The sequence below is a fragment of the Monodelphis domestica genome, chromosome 1 (assembly GCF_027887165.1).
Source record: "Monodelphis domestica isolate mMonDom1 chromosome 1, mMonDom1.pri, whole genome shotgun sequence".
Classification (NCBI taxonomy): Eukaryota; Metazoa; Chordata; class Mammalia; order Didelphimorphia; family Didelphidae; genus Monodelphis; species Monodelphis domestica.
Window position 1 is genome coordinate 614816277 of NC_077227.1, and position 22697 is coordinate 614838973.

At 37.5% G+C, this 22697-nt stretch overlaps 1 protein-coding gene across 1 annotated transcript in view; it reads left to right on the forward strand.

Moving 5' to 3' along the window:
* Positions 1-22697, forward strand: part of RRBP1 (ribosome binding protein 1) — a 131477-nt gene that overhangs the window by 57696 nt on the left and 51084 nt on the right. Inside the window, 1 exon segment of the mRNA XM_056813857.1 lies at positions 20454-20602. Coding sequence (XP_056669835.1) covers positions 20454-20602 — 149 coding nt within the window.

The window sequence follows — 22697 nt, forward strand, 5'->3', positions numbered from 1 at the left end:
AACCTGGAAATATTGGAGCCAACATTTGAACCAAGTTTTCTGACTCAGCTTTATTCTCCCGTACTACCTGTGTTCCTTTAATTGATTTGTTTTTCAGTGGGTATCTAACACATTTCATAAAAAACACTTCCTGGTGATAATTTAACAATGAAATAAATATTAATGGATTAATTTTGCTCAACTGACATTTGTAGTCTCTCTTTGGTTCTACAAAAACTACTCCAAGCACTTTCCTTTTTCCCTTATTAGGATTAGGCTATTTTTAATAATGATACTGCTGTTTTTAGTGGGGAAGTACTTTTAGAAGTTGCTCAAATTCTATATGTTTAGTTTATGCTATTTGTTATCTCTAAATAAGCACACACACTTGGATACCTTGACTTCAGCAAATGAGCCCCTTAGACTGCTGAGAGTCATAGCAACTGGAGAATTAGACTGAACATCAAATACTTGTAAATCAATAAGTGAATTCCAATGAGCCTCCTCACTTTTGCTAGTTTTATTACATTGACCTAATTTCATTTAGGGGATTCAAGAGTTTGGTAGAGAGAATTATTTTTTTTTTAGTATTTATAGTTTATTGAGCCCTCACCAATATACTACTCTTAATTATCTATTGATTGTAATTAACCAGACATATTTAATTAGCTTTAGAAATGCTTATTTACTAAGATAATAGAGTAAGAACATTTGGTACAGCAACAGCCCCTCAAATGGTGGCATGTTCTCCCACAAATGCATAGATTCTAGCAGAAAGATTAGAATGGTTTCTGGAAGTACTTTTCTCCTTCCTTAGAGACCATATAGCCATGGTGGCCAAACTATCTCATGCATGCTAGAGGAGACATTCAAGAGTCCTCTCTGTGGGCACACTCTGCCACTCTGGCCATCGCCCCAGCACAGAGTTCTGTTTCTAGAAAGGCTCTCCTCGAGCAACTTGAGGACATATCTCACATCACCTACCCTTCTGAAAGGTTCACCATCACTATCCTATAAGGCTCTTAGTCAAGGTTTTTGTAAGGCTTATTATAGAGACTTGAATCTAGCTGCCTTTCCCCTCAGTGTGTCTAACTTGTCCCTAGTTCCTGATACAGACACTGCCATCAGCTGGTCCTGGAAGAGTTTTTCAGGATTAAGGAGGATCATGACCAACTTGTAGCCAGATAGCTAAGGGTTCAGATTCTATCCCTGACACTGCTTGTATGTTTCTGGACAAGTCACCTAAACTCTTTGTGCCTAAGGTAACTTTCTAAGACTTAATTACTAAGTGGTTAAGGGAGTTCCCTTTGAACTGAAATGATAGATTATTAATCTACTAATTACAAGAGTTCATTTAATTAGGTGCTCTTGTGGTTTGCCTAGAACTATTATTTATTTTTGCAAAGGGCATTTAATTAAAAATATGATTGAACTTTTGTTCATTAATACTGATGTTTCCCTCTTTCTTCCATTCTTTTAAGCTAGTAAAAGTTATGTAGGATTGTAAAATATTTTGTTAGAATTGAAGAATTCATTTATGCTGCCCATTTTTGTTCTTATGGTACAGAGATCAATGATATTTACTGATTTTTGTCAAAAATTATTTAAGTTTGTATTTTTGTTATGCTGTGCTAAACATTTTACAGTGTTTCACAGGCATTGACCTGGCTTCCTTGAATTGATGAAAGAGAAGTAGCCAAAATGTTGACAGTAGCAAAGAGGAAGGGAAGCCAAACCATGACAGGCTAAATGTTTCTAGTTGAGTATATAGGATATAGTATAGTGAGTAGAAAGAGCATTGGGTTTCAAATTCAGAGCAACAGGGTTTAGAGTCTGCTTGATACCTATAATTAAAGGTTTTTCCTTCCTGAATCTTAATTTCCTCATTTGTAAAATGGGATTATTATTTGTAATATGACTTCACAGGGTTGTTGGAAGGGAAAAAAAGATTAGCTGCTACTAATGTATTAACAGTAATGCTAGTAACAATGGTGATGGAATTAGAGTATAGTTGATTGAACTCAGAACTCCAAACCAGGAAGACCTGGGTTCAGGTTCTTTGTCTGATTTTGTGTGACCCTGGAGTAGGCACTTAATCCCTCACTACCCCAGGCAACTTTCTAAGGCTATATGTTACTTTGAAGATATTGACTTGAATTGGTAGAAGAAATTTACTTTGGGGAGATTTCTATATATCATTGATTCTTGGGTTTCTTTTTGATATGAGGATTCCCTTAAAAATCATTGAAGACTCTAAAGACCTTTTGTTTGAGTGTTATATTTTTACAAATCTCTTTAATATCTGGCTTAATGTAAGATAGTTGGATTCTTTTAAATGCATCTTCATTCAGTTAATTGTTGGGGTTTCACAGAAATGTAATTTTAAAAGGGATTAGTATTTGAATATGCAAATAACATCTTAGTATAGTGGAAATAACTTTGATCTTACAGACTCCATGAAAGGGTTTTGGGGACTCCTAAGGGCTGAGGATCATGCTTTTGAGAACCACCAAGTTCTATCAAGTAAATCACAGGTCCAGTCTCATCTATCCTTATACATGATGCTATGGGATCCTTCTGGCACCCTCTTTAAGGTTCTCTTTGATATGAAAAAATTAGGAAGACAGAGGAAAGATTTGTGACTGGTGTTGGTATGCAATCATTTCAACAAATAGTTCCTTTATCCTGGTCTTTCAGAGCATAATTTGCCTTTCTTTTGTATCTCCAGTAGTTAGCACAGTGCCTGGCACATCAGATTTTATTTTTCATTAGGGGTAGAGTAACAAAAACACTGAGAAGGAAAGTATAGTGGAGATATAACTGGTCAATAGCAGCAGGGGCCAAATATGTTCCCTTAGTCGTTGGAGAATATGATATGGTGAGGAATTTGCCACATTTTGAGGAAATGTTTGTTACAAGGGAGAATTCCAAAGCCCATTGACTGCAGAGATAAACTATTAAAATTTTGATTGACAAGAAACTCAGTAAAGGTTAGAAGTTGCAATGGGTGCTGGATGGGAGTGAATTTTGCCAACTTTTGAGAGATGGTTTTTAGTAAGCTTGGATTACTAGAACAATTACTAGACCCAGTTTTGTTTCCTCAAAATATGTTTTCCACACTGGAGTGTTGGGGTCAAAACATCATGTTCCATTTCTGCTGAAGATGCACTTCCTGTTTCCCCTTTATTTTCCAAGTTCATTTTGTCTCTTCTAGTTCCATGTGGGCTGTGTGACCTTTTATCATGTGGTTGTGACATGAGGCAGCATTAGCTGTGGAGAGAAGCTATGTTGGTTTTAAATAGGAGAATTATAAATGCAAGTATAGAATGAGCAGGAAACACTTAAGCAGAAACAAAAGATGATTTTTTATCTAAATATATGAAAGAGGGAAGATAGAACTGGAGTGGGGGTGGTGGAGAAATTTCTTAAATAAAACTGCCTCTCCTCCCTACTATGGATTACTGTTGGCTCCCCAAATCATCCATGTCTTTTGTTGTTTCTTTCTTATGTAGTTAAATTCAGAATGTGTATTTGGTGTTTATTTAGGAAGGCTACATTTCTTAGACAGGAAGCTAGAGTATATGTGGTGATGAGTTTTTTTTTTTTATCTATTTTTGATCCCTGATTAGTAGTCTTTACACAAGTAATTATGTTGGATTGCCTTCTCCAGTTCCAGTTCCCCTTTTGCAGAACTAGATTGTTGACAAGGTAATAATCAGCATCATAGTTTTAAATTTTCAACTATTTGAATTTGAATTTGAATTCAACTAATTTCAACTAAAATTTCAAACTATTCTAGCCCTGTAACTGAAATTTAATTCAACTATACATAATTTGGTCCTGTATACTCTGTAAACCAAGGCTTTAACCTTTTATAAAAAGTACCATATGTACATTCTAGAAGCTCCAAATTTAGTGTGACTGGAACATTGAACTTTGGGCCAACTTGAATACCAAATTGCTTGGTTGGCTTTCTGTAGCCCTTGACTATGTGTAGAAGAGAGCCTAGGCTCACTCCTTTATCTCTTACTCCTCCACTGATTGTCTTCAGAAGAGGTCAGAAGCTACAGAACCAAGTTGGTTTGGGGTTTTATTGTTCAACCTTTTAACAGATGAAGAGTTAACTGAGCACTAATTCTCAACAGTGTGGGTTTTTGTTTTTTTTTCAAGGAGATATTACATGCAGTAGATGATAATCCTCCATTCATAGAAATTATTAAGGAACACAGGGACTGATGGATAATTCAAGTCATTTCTGTTTGGCTTTAAAATATGGTGACATCATTTTTTTTGTTTTAAGTTTTTTGAGAATATCTCCCTATCTTACTGGAAGTGCCTGACTCCTTGTCAATGAGTTCAGTCTCAATACTGATTGGTATAGGAGCTTTTGACCTTCTCCATTTCCAAACTGGACTTGTTTACCCCTTCTTAGGCAACTTAATGGCTTTGTGGGCCCTTAGGCTCACTATATTGATGCCAGACATAGTGAGAATACCAAGAGACTCAGCACACTGCAATTCTGAATTCCTGACCTCAATCAATCCACCAACCTCAGCATTCCCAATCACAGGAATTTTTGGCCTGCCCCATTTCCACTCTGTCTTCTCACCTTTATAATTGAACCAAATACCTGACCCTTTTTTGGCCCAGTCAGAAGATTAATGTTAAAAATCTACAAAAACTGTAGAAGCAGCAGCCACACAAATATTTTTACAAAGAATATTCGATTTACATATAATCAGGAGTAGTCTATGCTATATAAATCCTAATATAAAGGCCTTTTACTTATTTCTGTATCTTTGAAGGATGACTGAAAGAAAGGAGTTAGTGGCTCACTTTTTAAACCTTCCTCTTCCCTCTTAGAATCAATACTGTGTATTGGTTCCAAGGCAGAAGAGCAGTAAGGACTAGGCAATGGGAGTTAATCGAGGCCAGGAAGTGTCTGAGGCCAGATTTGAACCTAGGACCATTTCTAGGCCTGGCTCTTTATCCACTAAGCCACCCAACTGCTCCCAGTGGCTCATTTTTAATGAAGAGGGCAGAGATAGTATATTTTTCAGATGCCCAAAGATTATCCTGGCATAGCAAACATTATATTATTTGTCAATTTTAGTAACACTCAGGGTACTTTACCAATATCTAAGAGAGCCACCTCCTTAAATGAATCTATCCACACAAGGCACTGGAAACTCATTATCTTTACTATATAATTGCTTATTCGGAAATGGACTTCCCATCTTACCCATTGTCCATATCTATTGTAAACCTTAAAATTTCTTAGACTTATGAATGTTGGAAATTTCCCCATTGGGAAATTTCATACTGGAAAAAATTTCCTACTGATAGTAAGAAACTCTATTGGAATGTGAAACCCTAGGCATGGGAGGGACCTTCTCCTCCCTACCTAAGACTACTTTAGGACAGAAACCTTTTGCTAAACAATGGAAAGGGCTTTGACCTATGCTTAAACATAGAACAGGAAGTTCTTTGAGTCATGATTGATTTTAGAATTGATACAATAGAGATACTTGGAATGACAGAAAACAATCTCCACCCTACTAAGAGTAAAAGAATTTAGAAAGGGCTGCAGCAAAGGATCAAGATTTAATTATTTGAGAATATGACCTTCAACAGACATGTGCAAAGCCACAGACCTCTGGGCGGTCCTGGGTTAAGCTAGAGCCACCATTGGCACAGGGAAGACATGGACAGTGATTGGTAGATGTGAGAACTGAGGGGAGGGAACTTAGATGGTTTCCTTAAAGATAGCGAGGTCTGAGGACTGGAGGGGTTGGAGAGGTTTTGCTCTGGGAGGTTTTGCTGAGCGAGGTGGCTCTGAAGGAGGACTGAGGAGGTTGCTCTGTGGGAGGACCAGGAGAGAAGCCTGGCTCTGAAGGAGGAGAATTCTCTGGAAATATTTCTTGAAAGGAGGCTCTCTTGAAGGTGGAGCCTGAGGTTGGCATGAGAAGCCTTACCTAGAGAGATCTTGGGTGAGTGATAAAACCAACTGACTGATTTATTCATTCTTATTCCTTTCTTACTTTCTCTCTTTTTCTATTGATTAATCAGTGTATTATAAATTAAATTTCTCTATAAAACCCAGTTGGCTTGGGCATATTCATAAATTGGGAATATATTCCCTGGTGACCATCTTATATTTATATAAAACCAAGACACAGTAGAAAACACATTTCAGCGGTCATAATTGATATATATATATTTCCCTTGCTCCCAAACATTTTAATTATCACACTAATGGACATAACATTAAATCCCTATGCCCTTTAATGAAAGGCAGTAGTTTACAACCATTTTGAGTATGAGGAATCTTTTTTTAATGTTAATTTTCATGGACTCCCCCATGATAGGAATTATATATATTTTTAAAAAAAACCTCTTACTTTCTGGCAGAAGAATGACAAAGACTAGGTGTCCAGTGACTTGCCCGGGATCACACAGCTAGAAAGTTTCAAGGTCAAATTTAAACCCAAGCTCTCTCATCTCTAGGCCTGTCTCTCAATCCATTGAGCCACTTAGCTGCTTCCCAGAGTTATGCTTTTTAATATATGTGGGTTGCACATAATGTCAATAGTCTATGAATTTAATAGCACAAATGAACTTGGATTTTATTAGCCATAACAACATCTACATACCTTACAAAAAATGTTTTTCACCCTGCATAGTTTGTCAGAATTTAATAACTATATAAATGACAATGCTTAGTATGCCTGTGGATTTTCTTTCCCTCCCCTCTAATCTACCCCTTTCCAGAGCCACCAAGCAATACCACTGAATTGTACAAATTGTTGTCACTTGATACTTATTTCTATATTATTCATATTTGCATTAGAGCAATTTTTTTTAATGCTGAAGCCCCAAATTACCCATATATACATGTGATAAGTGATGTCATATGTTTTATTTTTGCATTTCTACTCCCATCATTCTTTCTCTCAATGTGGATAGCATTCTTTTATACAAGTCCTTCAGGCATATCCTGGCTTGTTGCATTTCTACTAATAGCAAAATTCTTTACGTTGGATTTTTTAACAATGTTTACTTTCTGTGTACAATGCTTTTTGAGGTTCATTGAGGTTCTCCCAGTTCATATGGAAAGCTTCAAGATCATTAATCCTTGCTGCACAATAGTATTCCATCACTACCATATAACACAATTTGTTTAGCCATTCCCCAATTGAGAGACACCTAATTTTCCAGTTTTTTTGCCACCACAAAGAGGGTGGGTATAAATATTGTTGTACAAGTCTTTTTCTGTATTATCTCTGAGGTACAAACCCAGCAGTGGTATTGTTAGATCAAAGGGGCAAACATTCTTTTATAGAACTCAATTCTATTGGTGCATTTAAACTTAAGAGTGCTGGTTATATGCTTTATATTTCCCAAACCCTTTTTAAAAAATAAAAAGGTAAGAGGGAAATGTTAACACAACATTCCTGCCACTTTTGGAACCTGTACTTTTTTGGAGTAAGAGAGTATAAACAGTGGAATGATCAATAGCTAGAATTAGAGGGCCAATGATCTTATCTCTCCTTTCCACCTCTGTGACCTTGGGCAAGTCACTTAACTTTTCTTTGACTCAGTTTCTTAATCTGTAAAATGTGAGTGTAGAATAAGATGGCTTCTGAGCTTCTTTACAGCTTTTGGTCTATTACCATATATATGTATATATATAAATATATATATATATATATATGTCCATTCTCATATTAACTGATATGAGATCTGATACTGAAGCTTAAATCATTACTGTAGGCAATTAGAATAGCTTTTCTCTTTCAGGTCTTACCCTTTACTTTTTTCTCTTCCTTTTCCCAAATAGTACAGCTTTCTTGTTCTCATGAAGTAGATATTTCAGGTTGGAAGAAGCTGTTGGTCCAGGTGTTTGCTTTCCTACTTCACTTTCTTTAAGGGATTTCTGTTATTCTGTTACTAGATGTAATCTTATTCATTAATGAAAAAGTTCTGCCAAAGCCACTAGAAACTGAAACTTCAATGTGTGTGTGTGTGTGTGTGTGTGTGTGTGTGTGTGTGTGTGTGTGTGTGTGTGTGTGAATTAAATCCCCCAAAGATTAGGTGGGAGCATGGTAGGAATTTTCAAAGGATAGATCAAAATACAATAGGTCCCAAATCTGAAACTCCTTACCATCTCCACTCCTTCACAAAAAGGGGAAAAAAAGACACATAGTAAGTAAGTTGAAGTCTATATTTGACTATATTTTGTGCTTTCCTTCAGAGGGTGAGTCATAGGATCATAGGTTTAGAGCTATAAGGGAAATTATAGGTCATCTGGTTTAACTACCTTATCATACCAATATTATGAATGTAGCCGAGCAAGATTGACTTTTCTGAAGCCATACAGTGGTAAAATGAGATGTGAAGACAAATTCTGATACCTTTTTCAAATATAAATTGAATTTGGCTCAGAAGTAGAACGGAAGTTTCATTTGGGTGGGTTGTGCAAATAAACCAGTGGCTTGAGTCCAGGTCATTGGATCCCTGGTATTTGTTATCTCCCAACTTTCTGAAGTAATGCTTGTATAGAATTTGGGATTAAATAAAAATCAAGTTGAGATGTCAAGGCTCTGGACTTGGCTCTGCTCAGTGACTAACAAATTTCTGCCTAGTGTTAGACACCTGTGGAAATAGCTAGGTTTTGGCTTAGCCTGACCATGTTTCTTAATACAACTCAGGGCTGTTCTGTTAATCCTCCTTCCATTAAGGAATAGCTATCACCATGTACTCTAAGAAGCAATTCCAGCAACATTTTAAACTTAATTCCTATAGAGTAAACCCAGTATCAACCGGAGGAAAATGTTATAGTCATCTGGACCCATGCATACACTCACTTTGGTTGAGTTGTTGAGGAAAGATGATCAATAAATGAATAAAGAGAGTGCTATAGAGAATTTTGACTTACTTGATTGTTGAATAATTATTTCTCGGGGCCCTTTGGGAAGTCCTTAATTCTAATAGTGTTAAAAGCATTTTCTATAAGATACTTCAGTTGACAGTAAGATTAAAAGACGATCAGAATAATTTTTGTTGATGACTATGTCTCAAATGCAGTCTAGAAAGTTTAGAATTGAATAGAATTAAAAATATTTGAAGTGGGGAGAAGCCGGGTGGCTTAATGGATTGAGAGCCAGGCCTAGAGATGGGAGGTCCTAGGTTCAAATCTGTCCTCAGACACTTCCCAGCTGTGTGACCCTGGGCAAGTCATTTGACCCCCTTTGCCTAGCCTTTATCACTCTTCTGCCTTGGAACCAATAAACAGTATTAATCCCAAGACAGAAGGTAATGTTCCAAGGGAATCTTTTTATTTATTTTTTATTTTTTTAAAATATATTTTATTTGATCATTTCCAAGCATTATTCGTTAAAGACATAGATCATTTTCTTTTCCTCCCCCCCACCCCCCATAGCCGACGCGTAAGTCCACTGGGCATTAGATGTTTTCTTTATTTGAACCCATTGCTATGTTGATAATATTTGCATTAGAGTGTTCATTTAGAGTCTCTCCTCTTGTCATGTCCCCTCAACCTCTGTATTCAGGCAGTTGCTTTTCCTCGGTGTTTCCACTCCCATAGTTTATCCTTTGCTTATGAATAGTGTTTTTTTCTCCTGGATCCCTGCAAATTGTTCAGGGACATTACACCGCCACTAATGGAGAAGTCCATTACGTTCGATTATACCACAGTGTATTAGTCTCTGTGTACAATGTTCTCCTGGTTCTGCTCCTCTCGCTCTGCATCACTTCCTGGAGGTTGTTCCAGTCTCCATGGAATTCCTCCACTTTATTATTCCTTTTAGCACAATAGTATTCCATCACCAACATATACCACAGTTTGTTCAGCCATTCCCCAATTGATGGGCATCCCCTCATTTTCCAGTTTTGGGCCACCACAAAGAGCGCAGCTATGAATATTTTTGTACAAGTCTTTTTGTCCATTATCTCTTTGGGGTACAGACCCAGCAGTGCTATGGCTGGGTCAAAGGGTAGATATTCTTTTGTGGCCCTTTGGGCATAGTTCCAAATTGCCCTCCAGAGTGGTTGGATCAGTTCACAACTCCACCAGCAATGCATTAATGTCCCTACTTTTCCACATCCCCTCCAGCATTCATTACTTTCCATAACTGTCATGTTAGCCAATCTGCTAGGTGTGAGGTGATACCTCAGAGTTGTTTTGATTTGCATCTCTCTGATTATAAGAGATTTAGAACACTTCTTCATGTGCTTGTTAATAGTTTTGATTTCTTTATCTGAGAACTGCCTATCCATGTCCCTTTCCCATTTATCAATTGGAGAATGGCTTGATTTTTTTGTACAATTGATTTAGCTCTTTATATATGAGTAATTAAACCTTTGTCAGAGGTTTCTATGAAAATTTTTTCCCAATTTGTTGTTTCCCTTCTGATTTTAGTTACATTGGTTTTGTTTGTACAAAAGCTTTTTAGTTTGATGTAGTCAAAATTATTTATTTTACATTTTGTGATTCTTTCTATATCTTGCTTGGTTTTAAAGCCTTTCCCCTCCCAAAGGTCTGACATGTATACTATTCTGTGTTTACCCAATTTACTTATGGTTTCCTTCTTTATGTTTAAGTCACTCACCCATTTTGAATTTATCTTGGTGTAGGGTGTGAGTTGTTGATCTATTCCTAGTCTCTCCCACACTGTCTTCCAATTTTCCCAACAGTTTTTATCGAATAGTGGATTTTTGTCCCAAAAGCTGGGATTCCAAGGGAATCTTATCCCCTCCCCCTCCTCTGGGTTCCTGACCTGTCAGGATTCTTTGCATGCTGGGGTTGAGCCAGAATTTGCTTTGGTGAATGTCCGAATGTCAATAAAAGAAAGTAGGTGGGGCATACCTGGCCTTCTTGGACAGACTGGAGAGACAGATGATGGAGAGAAAGATTAATGGAGAATAGGGGAAATGTGGTCAGAGGACTTAGAGTAAGAAAGAGGTTTTAAACTATGCTGATCTACCTTTCCTATTAATAAACTTTAAAAAATTAATAACTGGGTATATATATTAATTTTCACATTACAGTAAGGGTTTGAAAAATAAAATTGGAAGTGCCCTGTATATTCCTACAGAACCAGCCATGCTGTTGACTGCTTGGTGTGGGGCATTATTCCCTAGATAGGTATTTTCACCTGGAAGCTGCCCAGCGAGAAGTTTTGAAACTTGAATCTTTCTAAGCAAAAAACTCTTGAGATTTGAGTGGGAATGGAAATGCTTAGGAGGGGTGGTTCCTTAGGTTAATACTTCTTTATCTAATCTAGTATGTCCTATAAATACCCATTCTGTAAATAGGCTGGGTGAGCACAATTATGGCATAGTTTTAATTCCTCTGGTAGGAACAGAATAAAGGCTAAGTTGTTTTAACTACCTGTGAACCTTGCTTCTTTCATTCTAAGCCTTTCTTAGGTGCACAACACTTTGATAGCAAGTTCAAAATTTGGTCTGCATTCCATAATTTGAAACTGTCTCCTTAAAGAAAACTGTTCATTCCTTTCTCCTATTAGCACAATTCCTATATGTAGCAAAGGTTGTTTACAAAATTTGCAACTGATTTTGAAGTGGATAGACATTGAATAGGTTATAAAATAATAACTCAGATTTATACAAGAGTGTTGAAACATGATTTCCTCACAACAAATTTGTTGGCTTAATAATTCATGTTTTTTTAGCACTGTTTTACACCTGAGAAAATTGAGGCTCAGGGAACCTTCTACATATTCATAAGGTTAAGTGTTGGAGGTAGAATTTGAATCCAGGTTTTATGGCTACAAGTCCAGTAAATACTCTTCACAATATTCTGTTATACCACTTTAATATTGTCTTATACAGTGCCTTTCAAGTCTAAATCTACCACCTAATTATAATTATCTCCTGAAATACCTATTGGAGATTAAGGTTTAGAGGCAATGGTGGTATCCTAACTAGAATATGTTTGTTTTTTGAGGAAGGGGAAGAGAATGAGGGCTTTCTGCTTTTGTTAGGACACTTTTCTGAGACCTACATCAGTCCTGGGCTTCTATTGAAGTAGGGAGCCATGTGCCTATCATTCATTGCCTTTAGCCTTTTTTACTCCCTCATTTTCCTTTCATGCATATGGACCAACCCCATATTTATAACTCAGAAAGTAAGGGACAGAAAGAAGCTTCAGATCCATTTTGACTATTGTAGGGACTTAGTTCATTTTCTCTACTCCCAAGAAGAGTTTACTTTGGGGGGAAATGTCTTTAAAATACTGCTGGGGGATGGGGGTAAAGACAGCTGGGTAGCTCAGTGGACTGAGAGCCAGGCCTAGAGATGGGAGGTCCTAGGTTGAAATCTGGCCTCAGACACTTCCTAGCTGTGTGACCCTGGGCAAGTCACTTAACCCCCATTGCCTAGCCCTTACCTCTCCTGCCTTGGAACCAATACACAGTATTGATTCCAAGATGGAAGGTAAGGGTTTAAAAAATACTGCTGTCAGTTTTTCAGAGCTTTCAGCCAGAGAGGGTCAGATAACTGGTCAGACAGAAATTACAGGAGACCCTTTGCTGATACTGGCTGTAGGATTGGATGCTCTTATTGCCTATACATAGTTCTGGACCACAGTTCCAGGGCAGGAAGGAGTGTTTATGGTTGTCACAAGAGAATAGGGACACTGGTTGCAGTTCCAGGGCAGAGAGGAGTACTTGCACTTGCAGCTACAGTGGAACAGGACTCTTCCTGAGAAAAGATCATCATCCAGCATTAGCCACATATCTCCCCAGATAACACTACTTTGGAAGCACCAAAAATGTACAGTACCCCCCCTTCCCCCCCACAAAAAAAAAAACCAACTAGTTCTGAAAACAGAAGCAGAAAAAGCCTGATGCTTGACACAGTATTTCCCTGGTCCCAGTTAAGCCGAGCCCAAGTTTATGAAAATTCAAAGTCAAGAAATAGGTTGGAAAAATTGAGCAAACAATAACAAAAGAACTTGACCATAAAAAGTTACTACAGTAACAAGGAAGACCAATAAAAAAAGCTTAAAAGACAACAGTGTGAAAACAACTACAACCAGAGCCACAAAGAAAAATGTGAATATGACAAAAGTCCAACAAAATTTCCTGGAAGAGTTAAAGAAAGATAAGAATGATAGAGAGAAAACTGGGGAAAGAATTGAGAGTGATGTAAGAATATTATGGGAAAAAAAGAATTAACAGCTTGGTAAAAGGCACAAAAACTACTGAAGAAAATAACATCTTAAAAAACATAATAGGTCAAATGGAAAAGGAAGTTCAAAAGCCATTGAAGAAAATAATTTTTAAAAAATTAGATTTGGCCAAGTGGAAGGTAACGACTCTAGGAGCCATCAAGAAAACAAAAAAACATTCAAAAGAATGAATGGAAGAAAATTAACTGACCTGGAAAATAGGTTGAAGAGAGACTATTAAGAATTATTAGACAGTCTGAAAGCAATGATTTAAAAAAAAAAAAAAGCTTAGACATCATGTTTCAGGAAATTATAAATTGGTTCAATTATTCTGTCGAACAATTTGAAACTATACCCAAAGAGCTATGAAACTGTGCATATTCTTTGTTCCAGCAGACCAATTATTGGTAGACCTCTGTCCCAAAAAGATAAAAGAAAATGGAAAAGGATCTATATGTACAAAAATATTTATAGCAGCTTTTTATAGTGACAAGGAATTGGAAACTGAAGGGATGGCCATCAATTGGAGATTGACTGAAACGGCTATGGAATCATTGTGCTATAAGAAATGATGAAGGAAATGGTTTCAGAAACCATTTGGGAAGACATAGAAAGTGAAGAGAGCAGAACTAGAACATTGTACACAGTAACAACAATATTGTATTATTGATTGACTGAAAGTTTTCTACTTGATCAATATGATCCAAGACATTTCAAAGATCATGATCAAAATTGCTATCTACCCCCACAAAGAGAAAACTGATAAACTCTTAAGTGCAAATTGAAGTGTGTTTTTTTCACTTTTTTTCTATGGTATAGCTTCTATAGACATATTTTGCCCAATGTCTATCTATTGAATATCATGTTGTTTGTCTTCTCAGTGGGAGAGCCAGGTAGAAGGAGGGAGAGAATCTGGAACTCAAACTAAAAAAAAATTTTTAAATAAATAATAAATTTTAGAAATTTGTAAAATACTACTATTCTTATAGGTTTTAGGAGGCTTGTATGATGAAGAGCCAAGAACACTTTAACCTAAGAGCTAACTGATTTATATATATATTTTGTTGCCCTTGTTAGAATGTAAGTTACTTGATGGCTGATACTGTTACTTTTCTCTGTGTATCCCTAGGCATAGAGCCAGTGCTTGTTGATTGATTCTAATCCCTGCTATGCTATCAGGACCTCAGTTTCTCACTTGTGAAATATGTATGTGGGGGTGAGGGGTTGGAGTACTGTTGGACCAAATGATCTAAGATTCTTCTTTTTCCCCTAAAACCCTTACCTTCCTCATTAGAATCAATACTATCTAAAACAAAAGAGTGGTAAAGGCTAGGCAATGGGAGTTAAGTGACTTGCCCAGGGTCACACAGCTGGGTAGTGTCTGAGGCCACATTTGAACCCAGGACCTCCTGGCCCTCAATCCACTGAGCTACCCAGATGCCCCCCTTAAGATTCTTTCTAACTCTCAATGTGGTTATTTTGGGATGGCTTATACTTTGGGAAAACATATAGTTGCGTTATACTTGGTTATGATCTATTTTGTAACGGTTATGATATGATTTGTTGCTACCCATGGGCATGTGCAGTTTGAGACTTCTGGCTTAAAGATGACAATAGCTATTCCAGAAGAATCTGGAAAAGTCTTTGAGGATGGTCTAGTCATAACTGTGTATTTGTTATCCTTTGTCCAAGGATGAACCTAGCTAAGTTAGGAGAGATGCTTGATTCATTGAAGGACTATGAGTTTTAATCCATCTTCTACGGCAGAGGTTCTCAACCTTTCTAATGCCGTGACCCCGCAATACAGTTCCTCATGTTGCGGTGACCCCAAACCAAAAAATTATTTTGGTGACTACTTCAAAACTGTAATTTTGCTACAGTTATTATTTGGAATGTAAATACCTGATATGTATTATGTATTCTCATTGCTACAAATCAAACATAATTTAAACATAGTGATTAATCCCCAAAACAATATTTAATTATATGTTGAGAAATATTAATCTAGCAGGAGGCAGTCTGAGCACTGGGGAGGGAGGTAAGTCCTGCCTGGGGAGGGGGTCCTCAGACGCTGCCTTCTTCTTTCTGTCATCTCCCTCCAGCTGGAGCTGAGGCTTCACTTGGCTGGGGTTACTCGGCTCCATTATCCGCTCCAGGACTCATTCTTAACCCCTCCGGAGCTAGTGCCCAGCTGCTCTCTCTGGGTCTCTGTTTGAGTCTCCAGGCAACAGGGTAAATCCATCGCCCCTCATGGGGGAGGGCTGCTGATAGGTAACTAATATTAGTACAATGTGCGGGCAGCAGGGTCCCCGTTATTTTTGAGATCTTGATGTAAAGTAGTGCGATTTCTCAGTGGCTAAAGCCATCAGAAATATGTATTTTCCCATGACTAGGCGACCCCTGTGTTTTGGTCATTTGACCCCCGCCGGGGTTGCGACCCACAGGTTGAGAACCGCTGTGCTAAGGGGTAGAGGGGCCTGTCATCTGCATTTTTAGAGGGATTACCTATTACTCTCAAATAACAAATTCTCAAAGTACTGTAATAATATATTTTGTCTTTTTTTCCCCCCTTGTACTTAAACATCCCAAGTCTTCTGGAATGTATTTTTTCAAGCTAATAGTAGAACCTCAGTTCTGTGATGGCCCTGAATTATGCAGGTACATGTATCACAAAAGCAAATCAGAATAGATGGTGGCTAGACTGGTGTTTCCAGTTTGGGATGCTCTTGAGATTCTTATTAACTCCATAACTAGCAACTGTACCTTTCATCTTCACTGTTATTCCAAGCCCTCAACTTCTGTGACTAGTTTATCCAGGGGAAAAAAGGAAAGGAAAAAAAATCTTATCCTAGGAATAGTTTTCCTTCCTCTCCACTGTTACTAATCAGGGTAATAAAATTGCTTGTCTCTATTAATAAACACAAAAACAAAAAGTTGAAAATTTTGACTTCTGCATTTGAATCTGGCAATATTATCAACTTTAAAAAAACTGGTTAAGAAGATAATATACTTTCAAAACCAACACCTTTCCCTTCTGCATCCTAGGAGCATTCTTCTTTGGGTCTGCCCCTAGGATAAAGGAGAAAGATAGAGCTCATCAGGAGACGTTTCTAAGTTCTAGAGAAAGAACGTACTTGTGAATTTCTAAGTATTGGGGAAGGATAGCCTTAAAAATCTGAGGGAGCAGCCTGAATGGTGCTTGTTCCCTGAGATTGTAAGAGTACTTATTTTTGCCTTAAAGAGCACTGTGGTTGTGTGCCCATGGGATAGAAAGGACACAAAAGTTCAAGGCCTAGTTCAGGCTTAACCTTACCTGACTACTCTATCCCATAGTAATCTCTCCTTCCTTTAAATTCCACTCATCCTCTGTGCCACTGATTAGTCTCATGGTTCCAATACTGCTCTGTTATTTTAAAACTGGAAATGCCTCATCTTTTATCCAGATAATAAATTCTTTCAGGATAAGAGTACCAAGTATTATAATGTAGGCACTGATGTTTCCTATCATTTTAAAAGTTGTGTGCAAACGACTACAGTGTAAATGTGGATAAAGCAGTCTTATTATTTAAAAAAAAATTAAATTAATCTAACACACTGAAGGAGAGGTTGAAAAATAGCAGCCAGATGGGTAGGAAGTAAATCTAGAGAGAACAATGTCACAATACTCTAGAGAGGAGAGAGCAGCCAAGGGGAGAAGCTAGTCAACAGATCATTGAAATATTTCTGCCCTACAGGCTATTTGCTGAGGTCTGCATGAAGTTAAGTTTATTAGAATATCTGAAGGTTCATTAAAAGTCTGAAAAAGGTAGAAAGTTTTAAGAGTAGTTGTTATATACTAGCATTCAGAATTCACTAGTCATTTGTGAATTGCCTAAAGTTGAAGAATCGATTCATAAAAACATGTTGTTGTTAGAAAGTTTCCTATTTTGAAGTTTTATTTGGGCCTTGCTTTATATCACTTGGGAGAATGGAAATAGCAAAAAATTTTGGTTAGCTATTCATGGATGAGGAAGCTCCTTTTCTGTCCTACTCCCCTCTCCCTTTATAGATTACCTTCCATCTTGGGATCAATACTGTGTATTGGTTCCAAGGCAGAAGAGAGGTAAGGGCTAGGCAATAGGGGTTAAGTGATTTGCCCAGAGTCACACAGCTGGGAAGTATCTGAGGCCAGATTTGAACCTGGGACCTTCCGTCTCTAGGTCTGACTCTCAATCCACTGAGCCACCCAGCTACCCTTGAAAAGCTTTATTAGAGTAACTGATACCAGAAAATATCAGGATATGAAAATTCTAGAATGGAGACTTCTTCACTAATGCCTCTCTAGAATCCTGGAATAGAGATGACTCCAGGTTCTGGAAAGCTACAGCTATAGTGGGTTCTATCATGCTAGAAAGACTAAAAAATATGGTGTTGGCAGCAAATGGAGCCAGTTTTCCAGAGGCATTAGTCATCCTAGCTAAGTGCCCCAAAGCTTATCACCAGTAGGCCAGCAATTTTGGCCATGGCAACCAATGTTGTCATAAATCACAAATAAACACTTAAAATCATCTTCTAAATAATTAAGTATCCATTCCTCAGTGATTCTTTCATGTTTTGTAGATGTTTTGGGCCTAATGGAGAAAGAGTTGGAGTCTGGAAGTTGTGAGCTCAAACACAGTCTGATAACTTAATTTGTGCTTTACCACAAACATTCTCTGAGCCTAATTTTCTTAATGTGCAAAATGGACATAATAGTACCTGTAATATCTATCTCACAGGGTTGTTGTGAGGTCAGATTAAACTACTTAGTACACTCCCAAGTACTATAGAATTGTGTTAACTAGAGATAGTGTGTAGAATGTTTGAGATAACAAATTGAAATGAAATGAAATACAGTTCTCTGGTGAGACATCTGCAAACTTCATTATACAGGCTTCTTTTAATGAATGCCACATTTAGTTAGTGCTGTGTGTGCTTGAATAGAAGATTTCTCCATTTTTCTAGGAGTAGTCCTCATGGAGGACATTCTGATTAAAATGGTTGGGGGAGAGTTGGGAATAAGGGATGCATCAGGCTTTCTGGAGGAGTTGCCAACGTGTTGATATCCACAGTATTTTGATGGAATCTTTAGTGATTGAAAGATAATCTTCCCCTTTTCATGGAGTAATAATGTGGGGAAGGATGAAAGGTTAAGTGCATGTAATGAATCTAGCAAGTTGGATTCTTTTTTAACAGTCCACCTGAAGAACCATTGATAAACTGCATTTCCTCTTCTTCCCTCCCCATTCCCTATTTCCTCACCACCTGTTTGCAGCCAGGAGATCATTGCTGCCAAGCGTGGAGAGAAAGGCAATTTCAAAAAGCTTACTCTATGTCTTGGAACTTTAACACAATACAGTACTTAGTTATTCAATTTCCTTTGGGTTCTGTAGTCCAAACATGCAAATTGAAGGTATTCCTAAGAACCTGAATTTCACCCACTTCTCCCATTCCATTTATTAAGGTATTACAGTGAATGTTCTGACTTGTAATGAAAATATTCTGGTTAGTAAGTGGAATTATCATGACAAGTAAAGAATTGAATGTTACTGGGGAAGTCTTTCCCTCTCCCTCTCTGCCCCCTCCAACTGTCTTTTTTGTTTGGTCTTAGGTGGGCTTGGCAATCTAGCAATATAGCAGCTATTTATAAACCTCCTTTGTTTACTTAGTAGATACTCAACTGCAGAATAGATCTGAACTATGTCAAGAGAAAATTGGTGGCAAGTGCTTTAACTGGATCTTCTCTTATGAGTCAGGGCATCTGAGTTCAACCTGTGCTAATTCCTGAACTGAATGGATGTCTTTTTGAGCTTATGAGTCTTGAGAAAGAGCATTTGAGGAAATGGTCAAAAATTGGTAACAAACAAACCAAAAAAATCCCTGTAGGTATTTTTTCAGAGATGACAACTAATTAGTTGTTGGGAAGGGGAAAGGATACTGTTGGATTTGGAGTCAGGTTCTGGATTCAAATTCCGGCCTTGCCACTTCTGACCTGTATGACTTTGGGTAAGTCACTTAAAGTCTTTTTTTAGTTGTGTCCTAATCTATAAAATGAAAACTTTAGAACAGATGGCTCCCTTTAACTCTAAATTTATGATCATTTGAGACATTTGAGCATTTCTTTAAAGACATCATTAATAAACTACTGACTAAGGTAGTTCAAGGGGAAAGAAAATCCCTGTCTTGAAACCTCTCTTGAATTTGGTGCTGGAAAAGATCTTGGATATTTTTAGTATGATCTACTCTTTTTACAGATGAAGAGGTAAGAGACTGAAAAAGGATGGATGACTTGTTCAAAATCACACAGAAAATAAATGGCAGAGCTAGGTTTTTACCTTAATTCTTTTGACTCCATGATTATAACACTACACCATTTGTCTGTTCTCGAGAAAGACCATGAGGGAAGGGGGAAAATAATGAATAGTTTTATTAATTTTGAGAATTTCATCATTTTATCAGAAGAAATTAAGCAATGCAAAAGGGGATGGGGCCTGCCTGAGAGTTAAAAGAAATCAGGATGCATGAAGCATCAAAGAACCGCTGGATTTTTTGTCTTATTTTTGTTATCCTTGGTATGTTGTCCTGGGACTCTTGCCCACTTAAGCAGATCAGGGGAAGAGTTAGAGTGGATTATCATTAGTGCCAGTTGGGGAAGGAAATATTTTGGGAAAAGTGAATACAGTTGTTGAAAAATTTGACCACTTGAAAGCAACTACCTTACTTTGCAAGGAAAAAAAGTGGTTTGTCTTGCTGTAAAAGCTAGGGAATTGTTAAATGCAGTGATAAGAAAGAATGAGTGTTTTCTCAAAGAAACTGAAAGGTCAGTTTCCTCTTCATTTTTCTTACTCCTTTTTTTGAATCTCTCCTAAAAGGAAATATACTTTACCTTAATTGTTAGTCCGTCAGTTTCTTGGCATATTGAATAATCAGAAAGTGGATAAGCCTTCACATTCCCTCTTTGTTCAGTTATGAAATCATGGGGGAGTTGTTGTTTTTTTCCTTTTCTCCTGATAACTAGACTGTAAGTTCTAAGAGCTAAAAGCAATCATACCTTTTCTAAACTTAATCTCCTCTAGTTCTGGTTCTAGTGTTAATGAGGGTTGGGGTTAAATTGGTCCTAATTAAAAACTTCCCCATAGTACCTGATTTGGTGTGTGTGAATAATAATGATTGATGCCATATGTACATGACATGTACATATTATTTAACGTGGTCCTCAATAAATGCTTCTTTCTCCTTATAGCTCCAGCAGATTCTGATGGCCCTCTCTATCTCCCCTACAAGACTCTGGTGTCTACCCTTCGAAGTACGGTTTTCAATGAAGGGGAAGCCCATTGTCTCATTGAAATATTATCCGAGAAAGCTGGCGTGGTTCAGGATACCTGGCATAAGGTAGGTAATGTTTTGACACTGCAAAAATTTTAATGGTGACTGTATGGACTTGTACAGGTTTATACACATGTACATGTGTGTTTCTACTCTTCCCCTCCCCCACATGAATGAAAACAAATAGAAACTGTTATGTAGCCCTCGTGCCACTCACAGCCTCTGTAGGAAGATGCAGCTGTGCTCATGGTGATGTATTCCCAGATGTGAATGTATCACACTAATGAACTCATGCCAGATTTGTTAAGCTGGAAAGAAAATGCCTATAAAACAATTGTCCCTTGCTTTTCTTTTCAGAGAAAAATACTGTCTTGTTGTCTTTATTCCACTCTGAGTTTCATCACAATGCAAATATATCTTGTCTTCTGCTACATTCTAATCACCTTTGAGCTGCACAAACATCAATCCTGACCAATAACAGTTTCAAGCCTTCACTTTAAAGTGGTGATATCAGGCTCAGAGACTTGTGGCCCTGGGTTCAAATTTGGCTTCAGACACTTCCTAACTTTATGACACTGGGCAAGTCACTTAGCCCCCATTACCTAGCTCTTACCACTTTTCTGCCTTGGAACCAATACACAGTACTGACTCCAAGATGGAAGGTAAGGGTTTATTTATTTATTTTTTTAATTTTAAATAAAGTGATGATGAAGATGATGATGATAATAGCTAAGATTTATTTAGCATTTCTGTTAAGATTTGCAGAGCATTTTATGTGTATTATTTGGTTCTCACATCTCTTTGAGGTAGAAGCTATTAAGATTGCCCCCATTTTACAGATGATTTGAGGCAGGATTTGAACCCAGATCACCTTTATTAGAAGTTCTATACTCAATGTTGTTCAACATAAAAAGAGCCCTGAATTTGGAGTTGGAGGACCTGCTTTCAAATCTTTACTACCAGTGTGATATACTTGTCCTAGAAATATCTGAGACTGGGACTCTTTTTTTCCTTAAATCTGTGATTCTGTCATTTGATAATGAAATGTCCTCTCTTCTCAGTAGAGAGACGTTCTAACCAGTCTTTGTATCACCTTGTTACAGGGGATCATGCAGTCCTTGGGTTGGGGTAGGGATGGTGAGCATATTTTGTATGCCCAAAATGTATTCTAAAAATGCTTAATTCCTAAGAACTGATGGGGTAAGGGGAAGAGTGATCTTAGAGGTAAGATAGAAATATTCCAAGCTATATCTTCAAGATAACCACGAACAAGGGTGGGATAATGCAGAATATTTCATGTTTGAAACTTACTGGAATGAGTCAGAAGCTTGGATCCTGACATTCCAAGTAGATCAGAACCTTCTTGATGACAGGGGCCTGCTTTTGTTTTAGTTTTAGTCTTTCTGTCCCTAACATCTAGCTAGAATTTAATAAATCCTTTTTTGAATTTAATACTCCGCTTTCTGGTACACATCCCTACAGTAGTGACTTCTGTACCTTTTGGAGTCTTTACTCCCTATCATGTGACCAAAATCCTCCTTCCAGAGGTGTGGTATAACCTATATTTATCTTTGCAAATTAAAATGAACGAAACAATTTTACCTGTGAGATTTTTCATCATTTCTAGACATAATAAGAGACATCCTAGAATGTACCCAGCCTCAGCCTTGAGAGATGGCCAAATATTTGCTCCAGAGCTAAGTTTCCTTGCATCTGGCTTGCCACTAAAATTTATCAAATGGCATTTATTGCCTCAGAGTTTCTGATGTTTATATGGGAAAGACTCTATATAGGGACATCTAGGGAGGGACATCAGTACCCTCTGAAGAAAAAATGCTGGCTTCTTCATCACCTAAAATAGCAGCTGCCATCTTGCTAGCATTAGTCAGTGACTTGAGATGATAATGCACTCCTAGAGGACTAGGCTAAATTCCACTATGTGGAACTAGAAAGTGGACTGTCTCTTCTGCTGAGTTTGAGCAGCAACAATTATATTGGTCCATAGTCTTATGCTTCCTAAGGGGTTTAATTGGCTCATTAAGCCTAGTCTTCTGGGACATGGTGATATGGAGGTGAAGTTTAATGCCAGATCATTAGCTATAAATTCTACCAGTCTTTTTAGCTTAATAACAGATTCTACTTCTCATTATGCAAGCTGCTG